Source organism: Colossoma macropomum, unplaced genomic scaffold, assembly GCF_904425465.1.
Source record: "Colossoma macropomum unplaced genomic scaffold, Colossoma_macropomum, whole genome shotgun sequence".
NCBI classification, from domain to species: Eukaryota; Metazoa; Chordata; class Actinopteri; order Characiformes; family Serrasalmidae; genus Colossoma; species Colossoma macropomum.
In genome coordinates, this window is record NW_023494790.1 from 20797538 (window position 1) to 20816582 (window position 19045).

The 19045-nt window shown below is 40.5% G+C and overlaps 1 protein-coding gene across 1 annotated transcript in view; it reads right to left on the bottom strand.

Moving 5' to 3' along the window:
* Nucleotides 1-7046: 7046 nt before the first annotated feature.
* zeb1b (zinc finger E-box binding homeobox 1b) overlaps nucleotides 7047-19045 on the bottom strand; it is an 86306-nt gene continuing 74307 nt past the window's right edge. The window contains exons 4-8 of the mRNA XM_036572489.1: nucleotides 15887-16089; nucleotides 14518-14629; nucleotides 12158-13851; nucleotides 11199-11379; nucleotides 7047-9903 (exon numbers count right to left, since the gene is read on the bottom strand). Coding sequence (XP_036428382.1) covers nucleotides 9122-9903; nucleotides 11199-11379; nucleotides 12158-13851; nucleotides 14518-14629; nucleotides 15887-16089 — 2972 coding nt within the window. The 3' untranslated portion in view covers nucleotides 7047-9121. The remainder of the gene's footprint in view (nucleotides 9904-11198; nucleotides 11380-12157; nucleotides 13852-14517; nucleotides 14630-15886; nucleotides 16090-19045) is intronic.

The following is a 19045-nucleotide window of genomic DNA, read 5'->3' on the forward strand; positions in this document are numbered from 1 at the left end:
CTGGAGGGCTGGTGTCCAGCACAGTTTGGTAGTTTCCATACTTAAACACATCAACTAAACCTGGCAATTAACAGATGAGTTGAATCAGGTGTGTTTGAGCAGGTAAATCACCAAATTCTGATTTGGTTCTCCTCTCGGGGTTCTCAAACGCTAAAGGCCAAAATGAATGGGTTAAGACGGGGCGTTTGCATAATGCATACATTAATTTCCTGAACACGGAACAGCATAAAACATTTTAACACCGCTGTTATATTTTAACTGCTTTTGATTTCCAGTTATAGGAGTTTAAAACGGCGCCTCATGTACGTCCATGACGTCAGTGAGCGAGAACAGCCAATGAGCTGCTCCGCCCGCCAACCAGTCCGCACTCAGTAGGAGTAACGCTGGTGTCCTGCCGCTCAAAGCCCGTTTGCTGTAGAAAAAAAGAAAACATACAGGCAAGTTTTATTTGTTTTAGTGAAATACATCCTTCTGAGTTCCAAAATTAAAGGAAAGATGTGGGCAAGTGATTAGAAAGTACTTTTTTTTTTTTAGCCGTTTAGCTCCATTCACCCCTATTAATTGAGGATTCGCTCGCGGGCGCCCTCTGGCGTTTTGCAGTCATGTTTTTGATATAACGGGTGAAATAGGAAGCGGCCAGGCTCCTCATTAACAGGCTCTGGTTTAACATGGCGGGAGCCAGAAACTGGTCAGCAGAGGAAACGACGTTTATGCTTCAGACTTCAAAAGACATAAAAACGGTTACCACTACGGAGCCTTAAGGCTCGCAATAACGAGCTGTTCAGAAAAGTCTATGAGCAAATGAAGGACAGTGGCTTTACACGAACTATAGGGCAAATTAAAAATGCCAGCTGAGCTCAGGTAACGAGCGACACTGTTGTCACAGTAACGTATTTACGAAGTGGTGCTCTACGCATGCGCGTAAATTGCGATCTGTTTATTTGTAGTGTGTGAACGGAGACTTTAATCAGTCTGTTGAGTAGCGTGTGTATACAAACACCTCGGTCTTCATCTAGAACCGAAATGAATTCAATCGTTTTGGCAAACATCTTTGTATGTAAACAGCCACTGTGTCGTGAAGCCTCAGCGCAGTGAATGGACCATGAAAACAGTCACTTCTGCCGTCCGTTCTGTTGATTCCTCACCATGAACAATAATAAAGTCTCTTCAGGGGTTATCAGGCTCGCTGTTGATGTCCTAAATCAAAAGTCATCATTCTCATACTAACAGGGGATGTTTGGGGCTCCGATCTGCACCCTGATGGATGCAGATCCTTCAGTCCTCCAGATAGACAAAAGAAACGCAGACAAGTCTGTGAACAAGGCTGCTATCACACACACTGTTGGTAAGACCTCGTATAGCACTGAGCAATAACAAAGCCAGCCAGTTTAATTCTGAAGGATTAAAGGAGGCTGGAAAATGGACGTGTAAAATGAATTTGGCTATATAAACTCACACAAACGTCACCTCAGGTAAAGTGGACTCAGGGAAAGAGAAGTTAAAAATATAAAATGAAAAGTTGTTGAACGTTTATATAAAATGTTTCGATGAAACAAGTCCTGAGAGGTGCAGTGCTGCTCTTCTACCACAAGGGTGTAATGAAGGTCATGTTTTGATTCTGAATCATAATCCATACCGTCAGCTCTGTTCTTTTCTCCTCAGATTATCCCTCTTTCAGAAATCCACCTACACCTCCCACACCCTCCTATCCTCCCTCCCTCCTTTCTCTCTTTCTCTGACAGGGTTTACCAACACAGAATAAATCTGGTTTGATGTTCCTTATCATTCCAACTCCTGTCCAATTGAATGCCTGTGTGCTTGTAATACAGTATTTAGCATAGCTCTGGTGATTCATGTACTTCCAAACAAACCCAATGCTCAATCTCTCTCTCTCTCTCTCTCTCTCTCTCTCTCTCTCTCTCTCTCTCTCTCTCTCTCTCTCTCTCTCTGCTATAATGAGGTTAGTGTGGGTGGAGAGATGGAGAAGTGGATTACTGTAGAGGTGATGGAGGGATGGCAGAAGGAAGAGAGGGAGAGAGTGATCTTGCTGTGGCCGGGCTTGAGGAGGGGCTGCTGCGGTGGGCCGGGCTGAATTCCCCCTGCCCCTTAGGTGGAGCTCTAATTGATTTTTCTCTTCTGTGCCATCTGGCTCTGAGTGCAGCATGTGTGTGCAGAGGGAGGAGGGGAGGAAGGAAAAGAGGGAGAGAGAAAGGAGATATGGATGAAGAGAGAGAGAGAAAGGAGATATGGATGGAGGGACAGATTAAGAGAAAATGAGACAGACAGAGAACCCCTAAATCTGATCTGCAGATGGACATGGGTTGTTTATATTGGTCTTAGTGTTTCGCAGTTACAGCAGCAGTGGTGAGAGGATCTCGAGGGAAAAGGAAAGAGTTAACTGACCCATTCATGACCTGTAACCTTTCTCGGGCGTAAAAGTTCAACAAACCAACCTGGTCATGTGCCTCAGAGGTTAAAACACCTCAGCACACAGCAACCCTGACAAACGTGTGTGTGAAACAGAGAGAGAGAGAGAGTGTGAGGGTATGTAGAGGTGATGATATTAACAGGTAAAGGGGGGGTCGAAGGTGGGAAATCAGTGATCTAACAGTACAGCTGAGAGAGGGAATATACAAACCCCACTGCAAAAAAGTTGTGACCTGTATTTAAACAAAAAAGTACAAGATATCTAATGTTTTATCAAATTCAAATTGTTTTTGTGAACATGTGCTCATTCTGAAATTGCTGCCTGCAGCAAGTCTCAAAAAAGTTGAGATGGGGCAATTTAAAACTAGAAACATTGCAAAATGTTCAAAACATATTTTAAACAGGTGATGCACTCATGTTTGCCTTGGCCTAGTTTATGTCAAGGCTTTCCACTTTGCCAAAAAATGCATCAGCAAATAATCCAACAGTTTCAGAACAGTGTTCCCCAACAAGCGATTGCAAGGAAAGTTTAGGTTTTCCACAGTCTGTGTTAATTTATATAATCAAAACATTTGAATCTAGAGAAATCTCTATGTAAAGGACAAGGCCAAAAACCACAACTGTATGCATGTGACCTTTGACCCCTCAGGCACCCCCACATTACAATCCAGCATGTTTTTGAGATGGATATCTTTGCATGGGCTCAAGAATGCTTTGACAAACCATTTACAGTAAACACTGTTCGTCACTGCATCTACAAATGCAAGTTAAAACTGTATTATGCACAGCAGAAGCCATATATCAACAACATTAAGAAACGCTGCCGACTTCTCTGGGCTCGAGCCCATGTAAAAAGGACTGATGCACAGTGGAAACGTATTGTTGTCTGACAAGTAAAATTTTCAGAGTGTGTTCTCATATCCTCTGAAAAAGACAAAAAGGACCATATAGATTGTTACCAGGGTAAAGTTCAACAGTTTGGCCCAGACAGAACAGCCTTAGTTGTCTTGGTGTATCGATGAGCCTTGGGCTCCCAGCACTCTGTCACTGGTTTGTTACTCTCAGGTGATTTTCTCAGTTTCTAGCAGTGACAGTGCAAAGACTTGTGCTGTGTCTTGTAAGAGGACTGACCACTGGCTACTTCACTGTGTGTTTGTGTGTGTGTGAGAGTGTGTGTTGGTCAGTGTTGGACATCACATTAGACGGCATTAAGACTGTGTATGTCTGAAAGGGGGAGGTGTCCTGAAACATGCCTAAAATTGACTTAGCACTTGATTGAATTACAAGAGATGAGGAAAGACAGGAATGGAAGGAAAGAGCAGAAAGAGACTGGGAGAAAGAACAGAAAAAAGCAAAAAGAGATTGGGACAAGGAAAAAAAAAGGGAGAGAGAAATTGGGACAAAAGGAAGTTTCGTGTCAAACTGAGTTGAGTGGCAGGAGAGGGCTACAGTGGTGTGCAGTAATGAAAGAAAACAGCATCTGGAGAATTAGCAGAGTGGGCAGATTCTTAATGACTGTATGCTGGATATCACCTCTAATCTTTGCTAAAAACTAGAAAAACAGGTTGAGAATCTTGAGCCGAAATGAGTCATATTTGTGTTAATTTACTAATATTTTGGGTATATATAGATTGGTATAAATATCAGGTTCTGCTTAAATAATAATTTGATAGTTTGATAGTTTTAACTATTGTTAAAAGCTCATTTGTACACATGCACTGTCTGTGACAGTTTTTAAACATTGATTCAACAAAATTGTTTAAATTTTGTCATTTTTCTGTCTTTTTCTTTCTTGAATAATCTGTAAAACTGAAGGAGCAATGATAGGTCTTAACATGGGACTAATGCTGTATTCATAACACGTTGGAGCTCAGAATTTTTGAACTTGAAATGAAAGCGTGAAGTTTGATCAAAAATATTGCACAGAACATCTTAACCTTAGTTATATTATACCCAATATTCCCCAAGTTCATCACCAGAGTGCACAAATAGCACATGACACTCAAAACTGTTTCAAACACAGAAAAACACTTCGAAGTTCTGACTTTCTGAAGTCAAAACCTCCAGGTTTCCCCTTTTACACAGCATAATAATGCCATACTCCACGATTTTTTTGTTCTTGTTGTGGCGTCAGCACACATCAGCACTCAAACCCTTCAGCTTAAACTACATTTAAACTACATTTGAGCCACAAGAGTTTCAATATGTTTTTTTCAATAACACTTTGGAAAAGAAAGTCTTAGTAAATAACTGATCTAGGTGTGTATAATAAGGTTGGTCAGCATTGTGTAAAGGGAGAACCAACAGTAGCGATTCTTTATAGGCAGCATAACTGATGGCACACTAGGAAAAAGCCATTGATCACAAACCAATCAACATTTCAGCATCTCATTTCTCTCTCTCTCTCTCTCTCTCTCTCTCTGCTGTTCAGGTAAATGAAGCTGATGTGTACGTGTAGGGTAATTTTGTGTGCGTGTTTGTTTTTCTCTAAATTTCCCAGGGGATGTTCTGCTTTGAATCTACTTCCTCTCTTGGCCTCAGTTGCAGCTTTACCAGCTTTTCTTCATCAAAAACCAACTGCATTCAGCCTACACTCACACACACACACGTACACACCCACACAGAGTGGACAGCTTACACAGTGCTGTGTGCTGTATATGGGCATGTGCCACACTTGGTATTGACAAAAATATAGGAAAATATTAGAGAAATTTACAGTTTTGTGCAAAAGTCAGAGACCACAATTCATTTAATTTCCATTCAAAACTGCTGTTAAGTACAAGTTCTTCATTTTTCAGAAGATATTTCTGAAGAGATTAGACATAAAATAATTACCTTGAATAAAGAAGGTGAAATTCAAAGGAAAATAAGTGGAAAAAACAGGAGTTTCCGAAACAGGAGTTCAAAAAATTATTAAAAGATACAGAAACAGGGGCCCCTAACAACCATGCAAGACCTGACAGACCACCAATACTGACATCGTCAGATAAACAGTACTTAAAGCTTTCATCTTGAAGAGAGAGGAGAAAATCAAGCTCCAATCCTGTTTCAGATCTGAAAAATCCACAGGAGTTTCTGTCCATCCTTCCACTGTGGGAAGAACCCAACACTATGGGTCTGAAAGGATGTGTAGCTCTCAAGAAGCCCTTACTGAGAAAACAAACAAGCAGCTGGTGTTCTCAGAACAATGAACCGACCATACCAGAGTCCAGACCTCAACATAACTGAAAGTGTCTGGGATTACTGGGATCATGAGAAGCAGGAAGTGCAACCAACTTCTAAGACTGAACTGTGGAAAAATAACTCTTTGACAATTTCTTTGAAAAACTGAAAGCAAATCCCCCCAAAAAGCATGAAACCTGTAACAAAGGCAAACAGTGTGCACACTGAAAACTGAAAAATGGAGAAGTGGTGTTATATGTTGTTGTTGAGGCTTTTGTGTAATTTTCTGTTAAATATATTTTTTTTATTCTTTTTTCTTTCACTCAGTAATTAATAACTTTATGGCTGTTTTGACTGGAAATTAAATAAATGAAGGACAGTCTCTGACTTCAGCACACTATTGTATGTTTCTTTTCTCAAATGAGCCTGTGGTCTGATGGCACACATGACAACGTATTGGCTCAAACATCTGCGCGCACACATACACTAATGTCTCCCAGGAGAGATCAGGCTCTTTATCTGGCTCACGCACACAGAGCACAGCACATCAGCAACCGTTTAGCCGTACAGTATCAGAGAGAAGAAGCTGGTGTGGCATCATTTTCAGACTTTTCATCAGATTATAGATCTGTGCTCCAGTGCATTACTAATTCATGCTCCCTGGCCCAAAAGCCAGCCTGAAACCCAACCCTGATCAATGCCAATAACCTTGGGGAGTTCTGAAGGTCAGGCCACATCTTGTTCTCTTTCGCATCTTTGTGTTTTCTTATTTCTCTTTCTGATGTTTCTCCTTTCTTCTTCCTCCATTCTCCAGTCTGCATTTCATATATTTCTTCTTCATATGGCTCAGGCTTCAGCTCCTGTTTTGTGGGAAATGGATGTCTAGGCTGGTTATCTCCACCATGGGATTCATAATTCAGAAGTATTGTATTATGTAAATTGTTATAAATGTTATAATGTGTGTGTGTGTATATATATATATATATATATATATATATATATATATATACACATACATACACAGTCAGCTTCATAATTATTGGCACTCTTAGTAAAGAAAAGGCCATAGAAAAATGTCTGGGCAATTTGCTCAATCTCACATGAAATATTTAATATTTAATTAAAGTAAATCTTCTCTAATTTACTTTAATTTACTCTAATAAATTTATTAGACAAAAAAATTGTCACAATTATTGGCACATAATAGCAATGACTCCTCTACTATAATGCTATACTATAATGCCATATATATGGGAACATGCTTCAGTTACATTTCGTTCATCATAATGTGCTTTTTTATACTTTAATTAAAGGTTCTACCTCTCAAACGTTGGGTGTGAGATTGAGCTAACAACTCTCATTACTAAGGGTGCCGATAATTAATTATGGAACTGACTGTGTACTGGCTATAAAAACAACCGAAACAATTTGAAATGGACTCCAGTCAGCTCTTGATCAATTCTTGATGTATTTTATTGTGAGATGGGGAGCCATAAAAAAACAAACAAACAAAAAAACCTATCTATAAAAAAAAATACATAACCATAGATTAAAACAGGGACATATAAAACAAGTTGTGGCCTTGACGTAGACGAACAAAAAACACATTGGCACAAAATAAAACATAAAATTGACATTAACAACATTTTGGCTTCGTAAAAAGGGCAGCACAGTTTCATGGTTAAGGACAATCCTTCAGTACAACAGCAAAGACTCATGCGTGTATAGCATACAATTCGTTTATCAATGTTCAGTAGCCTCGAAGTCTAGTGGGGGAAGAGACAGTAACATGAGAATGAGCAACGTGAGAAGATAAAGGTCAAATCCTTCATTGGGTGGTCTTTTTTTTTATTTTATTTCTTTTTTTTTTTTAATTTTTTCAAATAATTGAAAATTTGAAAATAATACTTTTTCTATTTTAAAACACTTTGAAATGCTAGAGTTTCTTCCCCAGCTTTGTATTCATTTATCTTCGAAATTATTCTTCATACTAAAATATATTATTGTATTAATACAAACTACAATATTGTACACTACATTGTGTAATAAATAACCATAAAGAAAAATATAAAAATAAGACACATAAATATAAAAGGTCTCTAAAACTAAACAAAAGTTATACTGGTGAGGGGGGTGAGGAATAATACTGCCATGACTGCAAACAAACAATACACAATGTTTCACTGAAAAACAAACAAACAACAAAACAAACAGAAAAGACAAAAATTAATACTGACTGTTATAAAAGTAGAAAAAAATCTACAGGTGAAGGTAATTGTGGGTTCATATTTGCTTATATTTGTTACCTGAAGAAAAGGTTTATGTGCAGCTAATCAGATAAAGAAGTGCACCAAACGGGGAAAAAAAAAAGATAAACACTTCAAGGCTGGTAAAGAAACTGAACTTTTCTTTTTTGTCCTTTGATTGCTTCTCCTGAATTGATGATAGACTACATGAATGTGTTAGAAAAGAGGCAGTCTTGTCCTTTGGTTAGGACTAGTGGTTCAGGTTCAGGGGTTTAGATTTGCTACCACATTAAAGACAGCGCCAGCCCACAGGTTAACATGCTGCCTGGTAAGTGTGTCTGAGAACGGCGAGAGCGCTGTCAAATGGCACTTCAACATGCATGCTTTTGCATAAGGGAGGGTGGGAGGTCACAGACTGAAGAGTGAACTTTTGACTCGTGTGAAATCTTGTACCCCAAATCTGGGGGTTTTCTCAGAAATATCAGTTCTCAAAACGTTTATTTTGGATTTAAGATTAGGTTACTACCACCCTGCCACCCCACCAAACCCGTGTAAATCTTTTTTTGTCTTTTTTTTTTTTTTACACATTTAAGGCTCACAGACCACTTCAAAAACAAAACAGACAGGTAAATGTTGAGCTAGCACAGGCTAGCATGGCATAGGGGTTAGCTCTAGAGTGCTAATACTGAAAGGTAGACAATAAACAACGCAAGGCCCACAGAGGTGATCCATCGGTAAACTGGGAGAATGGTAGTGCACAGGATTTTTTTTTTTTTCCTTCAAATGCAATAAAATACTGAGTTTTGTTCATTGGCAATAAAAACATATAGAAATCTCTCTCCCAACTGTACAGCTTTTTAAGGTTTAAACAAGAGTGACAAAAAATTAGTAACACTGATAAAAAGAAATTGACCCAAGGTGTTTTAGTAATAAAACATTATTAGCTAAAACGTGTCTAGCTTTCAGTCCGTATATGCGTCAATTTTTGTTTGTTAAACTTTGTATTTATACAAACCATATTCATAAACACTGGAAAAGCAACTAGTTTTGTTTCGTATTATCAGGCACACCAGGGGATTTTATACACAGTAGTGGGCTAAAATGCAGCGTCAGCGCTCCAGCGCTCCTCTCCTCCTCCTCCTCCTCCTCCTCTCTTCATTACTGCACAGTCAATACTCTGGAAGAGACGGCATCTGCAGTCTTTGTTCCTTCAAATTAGTAACATTTGTAAAACGATGTAGCAAAGGATGGGGGCGACAAAAGCCCAGCTGTTTATCTTTTCCTCTTCATTTCACATCTCCATTTTCGCTGGATGTGTTTCCTTCATTTGCACCGTTCTCCTTCACAAGTTCTCCTTTCTCCTCACCTTCATCCTTCTCTCCTGCATCCCCTGCTTGTTCCTGCTCCTCGTTCTCCTGCGTGTCCATCGGCTCTGCGTTTTCCATTTGTTCTTCTGCTCTTTCGTTATCCTCCTCTTCCTCGCACACCTGCATCACCACAACCTTCATCATCTCTCCATCTTTCTCTCCCTCTCCTTGTCCTTCTTCTAGTGTTTCCACCGTCTCCTCTTGTCTTCCGTTTTCCCTGACGTGTTCCTCGGCTCCTCCCTCCGTCTCCTCCATCCTCTCCTCTTCTTCCTCCTCCTCCTCATCCTCTCCTCCTTCCTCCCCGATCCTGACCACCTGGATCTCGTCCTCGTCCACCACGCTGCCAGAGCCCATCTCCTCCTCCTCTTCGCTCTCCTCATCCTCTCTGGCGCTGCTCCCTCGCTCGTCCGAGTCCAGCTGTGATGGAGGTGACGCTGCAGTGCTCTCAGGCCGAGGCTGTTCTTCATTGTGGTTCTCCTCCTCCTCGGTGCTCTGCGCCATGCCCTGCCCATGGGCCTCCTTCTTGCAGTAGGAGTAGCGGTGGTTCATGTGCTGCGAGTACGAGCCCGAGTGAGAGAAGCGTTTGCCGCACTTATCGCACTGGTACGGCTTTTCTCCTGAGTGCAGACGCAAGTGCTCGATCAGGTGGTGCTTGTGTTTGAAAGCTTTGCTGCAGATGCCACATTCGTGAGGCCGTTTACCTGCAAGACAGAAAAAAATTCTGTTTATATTTATATTTATATATATTATGTTGTGTTTTTTTTTTCAGGACAATAATGTGATGACTTTGTAGGAAAAAAAACAGAAACTAACCTAACCTAAAATGTCGGCCCTATAGTGTCAGGACTGACAACATAGTTCTGACAGTGCAAAGTACTTTTTACAAAAGTTGTTTAAAAAATGTTTAATCCATTAAACTTTTCTTTTCCACAATTTTTTAAGAACATACTTCTATAAAAATTCCTCCATTCTTCCACAAATATTTGTAAAGGCAATGGGACTGCATGAAACACCTGAATTCAATGATTAAGAGGTGTGTCCCAATACTTTTGTCCATATAGTGTATGTGTGACCCCATGCCTTGACACTGTATAAAACATGTGTTTGCGTCTGTGTGCACAGTACATTTATTTTCCCCTTTAGCTCTATTGAGTAATTATCACAGGATTACCGCCCCCATTACATCCCCTGAAAGTTACAGAGATGAGTGTCTATGTGGAGGGAAATATGAGCTTTTCAGAGCTTGTTACACAAGCAGTTTAAAAGCCACCGTACACAGCCCAAGCTTATGAAGCGCCTCAGTGACAAATACCTCTGTATTAATCTCCACAGCGCTCTGTAAGCCAGCCTTTCCCAACCCGCGCACACCGAGCTTCAAAGGATTAAGCGCTACGTGTCATTATGTATCCATGGATAATAAAACCAAACAATGAATCAAAATAAGCAACAGAGGGTGAGACAGCTCCGCTCCACCGTGGGCTGGAGGTAAGAGTTTCATAAACTGTGGCTTTGGAGGGAAGGATAAGAAAGTACAAGCTCATGGTTCAAGGCACAGTGATGTCATTTGGATGTAGGCAGCTAACTTTTGGCTTAGAATTTGAATAGAAAGAAAGAGAGAGAGGTGAGCAGCTCTTTGGCTTGGATACGATCTTATAGCTCCCAGAGAGAGAGAGAGAGTAAATTACTAACAGAGTTCTGATGTAACAGCCTGGGTTCGATGTTAAAAGGTAATACTTTTGGCCAGCAAACGACAAGGGAAAAATAACTCACCGCACCCTCCAGCACATGTAACAGCATTTGGAACTGTGAATTCCACCCTGTTAAATGTGTAAGGTAATAATAATGTTGCAATTTAAATAGCTCTGTCATAATTTCCCCTTCAAATCCATTTTGCCTCATAATTTTTCGGAGGCCCAGCAGCTAAATGGTGAGGGAACGTCTCGGCCAGGGTGAGAACGGGCTAGTTAATCTGTCTGTGTGCGTATGGAAATGATACCTGTGTGTTCGTATTTATGTCGAAGCAGTGAGCTGCTCTTCTGGAAGATTTTGTCACACAGGTCGCAGGCATACAGGCCATTTTCAGTCTTCTTCATCTTCTTCCTCACTGGGCCGGAGTCGGAGTCTGTCTGCTCCTCCAATACAGTAGCCACCTCTGAACTGCTCTCCTGCTTCTCTTCCTACACGCAAACACAAAGCATGGCATATTTTGTTGCTCTCATATCGTATCTGAAAATACTAACTGCACATTACAATGTGTGAACACTTGGTATAGTGGATAATACCACTACCCTTTGTGCCATAGTTCAGGTTCGATTCCTTTCCCAAGCAAACACAGTATGCTATACTGAAAAGAGCTCTTGGGTGAGACTCCTAATGCTTCATCTGCCTACCTCTGCCACATGTACCTGTAATTCACTCTGGAGAACATCTGCAGAATGTGTACATGTAACTTTAAAAATGTAATTTTATGATGAATGGACCCACAGAACTAGTCTAAAATTATGTGGAACAGCGTCAGTGTTATAACATTAACATTTATTTAATATACATTTAATAAACATTAATGTTTTTTCTTTCTCCTATAAATTTACTATTTCAGAGATGCAAGCATTTGTTTTGACAATGTATATACTTATGCCACCTTCACAGGATATCTGATGTGTAAAGAAAGATTCCCAAGCAAAGATTAGTAAAAATAGCCATAACATTTTTTCAAAAACTATCTGTAGTTCTCAAACTGGGCCTCAGGGCCCCCAATACAGTTTACATTTTGCTCTATTCTTAGGGTGAGTTGGGATAGAGCAAAAATATGGTCCATCTGAGGGACCCAAAAGGACCTCTGGACTTTATAATTTTCTTATTGGAAAAAGAAGTGAATTTCAAGCACGTTTGTTCATATTATTTGCAGCTGTCTAATTCTGGAGCACACTAAATATCACCTTCTTATGTTCTCACCTTGATGCCGTTGACCTGCAGTATGGTCTTCTGTTGTGTGTCGCCCCCTGCTGGGCTGGAGGCTGTAGTGGTGTAGGTGTAGGCCAGCTGTGGAATCAGGATGGTCTGTTTAGTGGTGGTGAGGGCACGCAGACACTGCCCATGGCCCTGCTCGGTGATAGCCACCAGCGTGGGCAGTTGAGTGGTCACAATGTTAATGGGATTGGCACTTGTTTGGCTGGCATAGACTGCAGCACCGGCGCTTGCATTGCCCAGCGCTTCCTTCTTTGTGCAAGTCAAGTTCAGTGGCTCATCCTGAGCCGAGTAAACAGTGTTAGCGTGAGCGCCAGCCGCATTAGCTGCAGCTGCGGATTTAGGGAGGGACAAATCAAGGGGTCCCTCACCCTCCTCTGCGGTTCGGGCTGGGACGGGCCCGTCTGCGGATAGGTTTAGTGGTGAAGGGGATGCTGAGCCACTTTCTGTCCCATTGGTCCCAGCTGTAGCTCCCTCTGCTGGGCTATGAAGTTTGTTCTCCTGCTCTTCCGGGCTCCTTTCCTCATCCTGCTCCAGGGTAGACTTGAGGATTTCCTCTGGTGTTCCGTCAGTGTCTCCACCAGCGTCCTGCTCGTCCTGCGGTGCAGGAGAGGACGATTCCACAGGAATCTGCCCAGACTGCATCTTCTCAAACCACTTCCTGACCACTTCGGTAGGAAGGCTGACCGACTCTGAGATCTTGGCCAGCTCCTCCTTGGTGGGCTCAGCGTTTAAGGCAAAGTAAGCCTTGAGCAGTGACAGGAGGTTCTTTAGTGGTGGCTGCCCAGGACACAGTCCAATATCTGCTTCAGTTTTCTCCTCCAGGTGCGTCCCATTAATCTGCTGTCCTTCTTTGCCACAGTGTTTGGATGCTGCATCACGTCCCTTCTCTTGCTGCTTCTCCTCACCCACAGTGATGGTGGTTTTGTCCCTGCTTGTCTTGCTTTTGACTGTCAGGTCCTCAGGCAGTCTCTCAGCCTTGCAGGCATCAGTGTTCTTTCCCACAGGCTCTTTCTTCAAGTTCTGTAGGGCTGCCTGGGCCTGTGATGGATCCAGGCTGTAGTTGATGATAATTTTGGCCGTTCCGTCCTGGTCCACTATTGGAAGACTAATGGCTTGGATAACTTGCTGTGGAGCCTGGGCTATAGCCACTCTCCCAGCGCCTGCGGGCTGGCCTTTGGTCTGAGCGTTCTCCAGCATCTGCCTGATCACGTTCCCATCCACCGCCACCTTTAGCATATTCTGCAGGTCACCCAGGTTGATGCTGATTGGCGAGACCAGGCCCACAGTTGGCAGAACCACAGCCTGCACCGCCCCCTGCAGAGGGGCTGCTGCTCCGCCCTGGAAAACCCCATTCACTCCTCCAGCAGCTGGGGCCACCACCACAGGCTTGTACTCATAGTCCTGTGGCTCAGACTTGATCTGTGTGAGTGGGAGCTGCTCCTGTAAGGGCTTACTGTGGTCCAGTTTGTCTCTGAGCTGAGTGCGTGCAGTGGCAGGGGAGGAGGGCAGGGATGGAGAAGGGCACTGAGGGGTTTTGGCGCCACCTGTGGCCGGGGAAGGCCGCGGCCGACCGTTGACGGAGATGAGGCCGATGCATTTCTTGCTGCTTATGTGGGAACTGTAGGAACCGGAGTGGGAAAAACGCTTCTTACAGTTAGAGCACTCGTATGGCTTCTCTCCTGTGAGACAAACACAGACAAATCCTGTTACACAGAGAAGATAACAAACCAGGAGTGTTTACACTGGCAGTCAAATCTGATTTTTTTTTTTTTGTCTTTTCTCAAAAATATATATCTGATCTTTAACTTAGTCTAATCAGCAAAGAATTACATCTAACCCCATTTATGCAATTCTACTGTAATACACTTTCATTTCATAGTCATTTCAGCAGCTGGCCAACTGCTGATAGTATCTAAACTTGGATCGTGTGAAGAAGAAAAACAAAGTTAATTTGCGTATTTCATCCACAACCTGAATAAAGTCTCTGACCGTTCATAAAATGAGGACCTTTATGCTATGTAAGTTAATAGACGAAAAAAAATCTGTTCATTAGTTAAATGAAAATGAAAAGATCTTCATAATAAATAAATGCAATAAATTTTCTATGAAAATAAACAAAGGAGACATTCCAAAACAAGGAATGCACCTGATTTCTGTTATCTCTAGAAATAAAAGTCTGTACAATCAGGCTGCTTAAGAGCCAATACAAACACAATCATGTTTCCTACTTCTAAAGGTTAGCCAGAGACTACATCTGCAGGACTTTGATAGAGCATACTGATGTCAAATTACCTTATTAACTAAAACAAAGTACAAACACTGACACACACACACAGTGCACTCACCACTGTGGATGCGCAGGTGTTCTTTCAGGTGGTGCTTGTATTTGAAGGCTTTGCCACATTCAGTGCATTTAAACTTACGGTTTCCTCCACCCCCTGTTTGGGTTACATGCCGCTAAACAAGAGGAAGAAAAAGACAGTGAGAAAGAAGGAAACAAAACATTTTATGCTACTAAATTATCAATGTAAGTTTAGTTATGGCCTGCAATTTATCCATATATGTCTACAAACTACATGGAAAAAATCCCAATGCTTAATAATTAACAAAAAAAGAGAAATTAGTAATGTGTAAAGTCCTCTTGTATATGTAAGAATTTACACACATCAGCTTCACTGCACACAAATGTACACTCACAACAAACAAATTAAGGAAGTCATTATAACCTTAGGATATCTAAAAACTGAATTACTTTTTATGTTCCTTCATACTTTCAAAAATTCCATATTCTGTATATTGTTAGAATAATTATGATGTGGCACATTTGTAAAAAGCACTGTCTGAGCATATGATGGATTTAGAGTCAATGGTTACATCATTACTCACTGTCATAACTACATACTTGAGGTGGGCAATAAGGCCAAAATATAATATCACAATACTTCAAAACATTTTCACTGTACACAATAGGCCTGTCACAATTCTTACAAAATCACAACTATTTGTTGTATAATCATATAATCATAATTATTTTAGCTGACCGTAATTATTTTCCACAGTTATTAGCTTTCATAATCATGTTTATGTCACATCAAACAGAATTTAATTGGGTGCAATTTCATCAGTTGGACTGAGTGCAGAAAACACATTTATCAAGCCATGGGTCTCACAAAAACAACAGAAGTGCTAATTATAACCATAAATTGTAATTATAACAAGTTCTGCTATAACACCTTTAAAGAGAAGGGGTGAGTAATGTTTGTTTATTTGAGCCCACCCTATGCCTGTACTCAACTGTTAATCACAGAATTTCATAACAATTACAGGGCAATTAATTGTCAGCTAAAATCATGATTGTCACAAGCCTAATACATGATATTAGTGCAACATATAAGAGGAGAACAATTTTATTCATACAGTGAGCTGCACTAAATCCAATTAAACAAAATTATGCTGACTGTTATGAAACATGCAGTTACTCAGTGTTCTTTAAGCACTGTTGATAACCACGATATGATCAGAAAAACAAGTTGTGACATACAGTGATGTAGTATATCATAATAACATCTTATATAGGTGCAGATATCATCATATTGCCCACCCTTATACCATCGCTTGCATATTAATTTCATAGCTGTTACCACATAATTCATAGCTGCTAAATGAATGGGTCTTAAGATTAACGACTGGCTGTAGTTTAATGGGTTAAAGTACCTGATCTCTGTCTGCTTTGTGTGCGGTCATGTGCCGGTCGAGCTGGGTGCGGTAGGCGAAGGTGTAGCTGCAGAGTGAGCAGCTGAAGTTATCCTCACTCTTCTCGTGCCTGTACTTTATGTGCTCCTTCAGAGACGTGTAGCGCTTGTAGCCGCGAGAGCAGTATGGACAGGTGAGGAGCTGGGAGAACGCATCGGGTGTGCCTGAGAGAGAGAAAGAGAGAGAGACAGAGAGAGAGAGACAGAGAGAAAGAGCAAGGTAAGTACAGAGGGGTAAGTACAAGGACAAAGATACAAGTCCAAGGACAAAGGCTTGTGTGTGTTTATATGTCCATCTCTCTCACACATACATAACACAAAGTGTGCTTTTTCTTATGACATGAGCTTCTGAGATACAGAGAAAAAGATGAAGGAAACCCTTGATTACAACTCTTGAGTCCTAAGTGAAAGGAGAGATAAGCTCATTGTTACAACACTGATATAACAACACGACACACAATGTTTAGTACAGTTAATAAACTGAGTGCACGTATTGTGGCAGCGTACATACAAATGATGTTAAGCACTTGAATAACCCTGAGCCGCCTTTGTTGCAGATGAAAACGTGTGAATGTATTAGTAAGAGAGCGTGTGCGTGTGCACAAGTGTGTGTTTTGTGTGTGTGTTTGTGTGTTATTGTGCTGGTTTTGATGACACTGGTTTTGAAGAGTGCAAGCTGAAGTAGGGGAATATGTGAACTTCAATCACACAATGTAATGTGGAGAGGCCTTTGATGTGTGCTGAGTGACAGCTACGGCGCAACTCAACAACTTTCTCTCTCCATCTTCAGCACAAAGAGAAGGATGAGGAGAAAAAGAAATGAAAAGCAAAAAAGAGCAAAGGCAGCCCGATAATCAAAAACAACAACACCTGCAAAGAGGTGTATAATTACGCGGCTGAACAATGAGCTGCAGAGGGAAGCGCTCTTTCAGCCTGGTTAAAAAATGAGCTGCTGGAAGTGTGGAAATGAGTGACAGACCTCACGAAGACTGTGTTAATAAATCAATATAAATCACAGTATTAGAAGCATCCAAACTATACCATACATTACAGTGATGAGCATATTACTGAGGGTTATGGCAGATACTCGCCACACTCATTTAATAAAATTAAGCCTGAAGTTATCCAACTACATTATTTGGTAAAAAAACTGTTTTATTGTGCTTGTTATTAACAGCAAATTTTATGTATTGTATGTTTTTCCATATTGTATTTCGCTGGTGCTTTGTGTCATGCCTAACAACATCCCTTACAGCAACACTATTTTTATTTAATCATTTAACCATTGCTAAACCTGTTGTAAATATGCCTTCCCATCCTCTATAGTGATGCAACAATAGTCTAGAGAGTGAGATTTTCAGATTAAAGATAAGGAAAACTCCCTTCTGATGATGTATCTTGAAGGTAGGAGGAACTTCAATACAACTACAGGCAGGTTTGGATGGGCTATTATTTTTTCTTTCGTTCTTTTTTTTTTTTTGGAAAATGCAGAACGAAGCCCGGGAGGCCTAGTTAATAATACTGCTAGGAAAACCTGAATATAAAGTCTGTATTCATTAGACTCTATGTAAGTGGTACGTCAGAGTATGAGGGATACAGTACTGCACAATATATTACATAACATGACAAATATTTTAAATGCTAGTTTTAGGGTGAAACGTCCCTTTAACAGATGTAAAACATCACTGTAATACACACCTTTTCATAGCTGAATGCCTTAATACCAATGTAACTGGAATTCCACTTTAACAGTAGACTGTAATTGTACTGCAAGAGACTATAAATATAGTATAAATATAAATATATAAATTGAGGTTACACACTGCTGAAAGGCATACCTATATGTGTACACTTCATAATAAATGCATTCATTTACAGTTGTTCCTGAAGATGGAGAGCGCACCTGGCCAACATTTCCACCAGCCTCTGCCTGACTTTTACTCAGGTAACATATTACCTGTTAACAGGTAATGTATTAAACTTTTCCCCTGGACAGGTGTAAAGCTCCCACACCCACACACGCTCTCCGGAACGTGAGAAAGTCTCTCAGGTATGAGAGATTTGCTCAGGTGCGTTTTCTCAGTGTCTGTTCAAACAGGTGAGCAGGGGTGGAAATGTTTGAGTCATTAAAGGTGAGCTTTGTAAGGTCTGTGCTTCATCATGACAATGAATTTAAAATGGTGTGTTTGTCATGACTTCTATTCTCCTCTGTGTGTAAATATTAGTATATACAGTCATAGGCAAAATATTTGAATTGAATACCCCCACTCAAAGTACATGCCTTGTTGATTTTCTCAGGGAAAATAAGTTAAGACATCTTAACTCTTATGGGAACAAACTTATATTTGGCATTTTTTTCTAGTGCACAATTTGTATGTATTTGCTGAGCTGTACATATTGGAAAAATAAAACAAAAATGTAAAATGTGCCAGAACTTTAGCCACATTTGATGTATTATTTGTTTATCCTTTTTGTTAAATTCAGTAAATAAACAGTAATTGTGCATTAAAATGTGCTGAAGTGTGTTCTCTGTAGAGGATGTTTTAATTTATTTCCACTTAGAAAATCAACAAAACATGTCATTTGATGAAGGGTGCTCAAACCTTCCCACATGACTGTATTAGTCTGCCAATTTATCAGTATCATCATAAATCTCGCTGTTAAAACAAAAGCAACCTATATTTAGATCTTACATTTTATATTGTAATGAACATTTACTTCTATAGCAAGGAATGCTGTTCATTACATAGAGCCTGCTAACTAAGTCTCATTTCTATTAGACAAATACAGGCTGAACTGGTAAATATGAACCAATAACAACATCATAGTTCAAATAAAAGTGTAAAAGCCATCTAATGCATCTAACATGATGATGTCCGCTAAGAACAGAACCTTTCTAGGAAGCCCTGCACACTGCACTGCAACATTTATATTATTACATTGTGATCAAATGATTTGACATTTCATAGTTGATGGTTTAAAGTCATATCAGACAGTAAAGCGCTGTTTAATAAGAACTATTAGAGTCTGCTTTGACTGTATTAAAGTATACCAGCCAGTGTTATTGGTTATTTGAATTTTTAGCACCTTAAATGAGGTATTGGTCACAAAACTTTCTTGT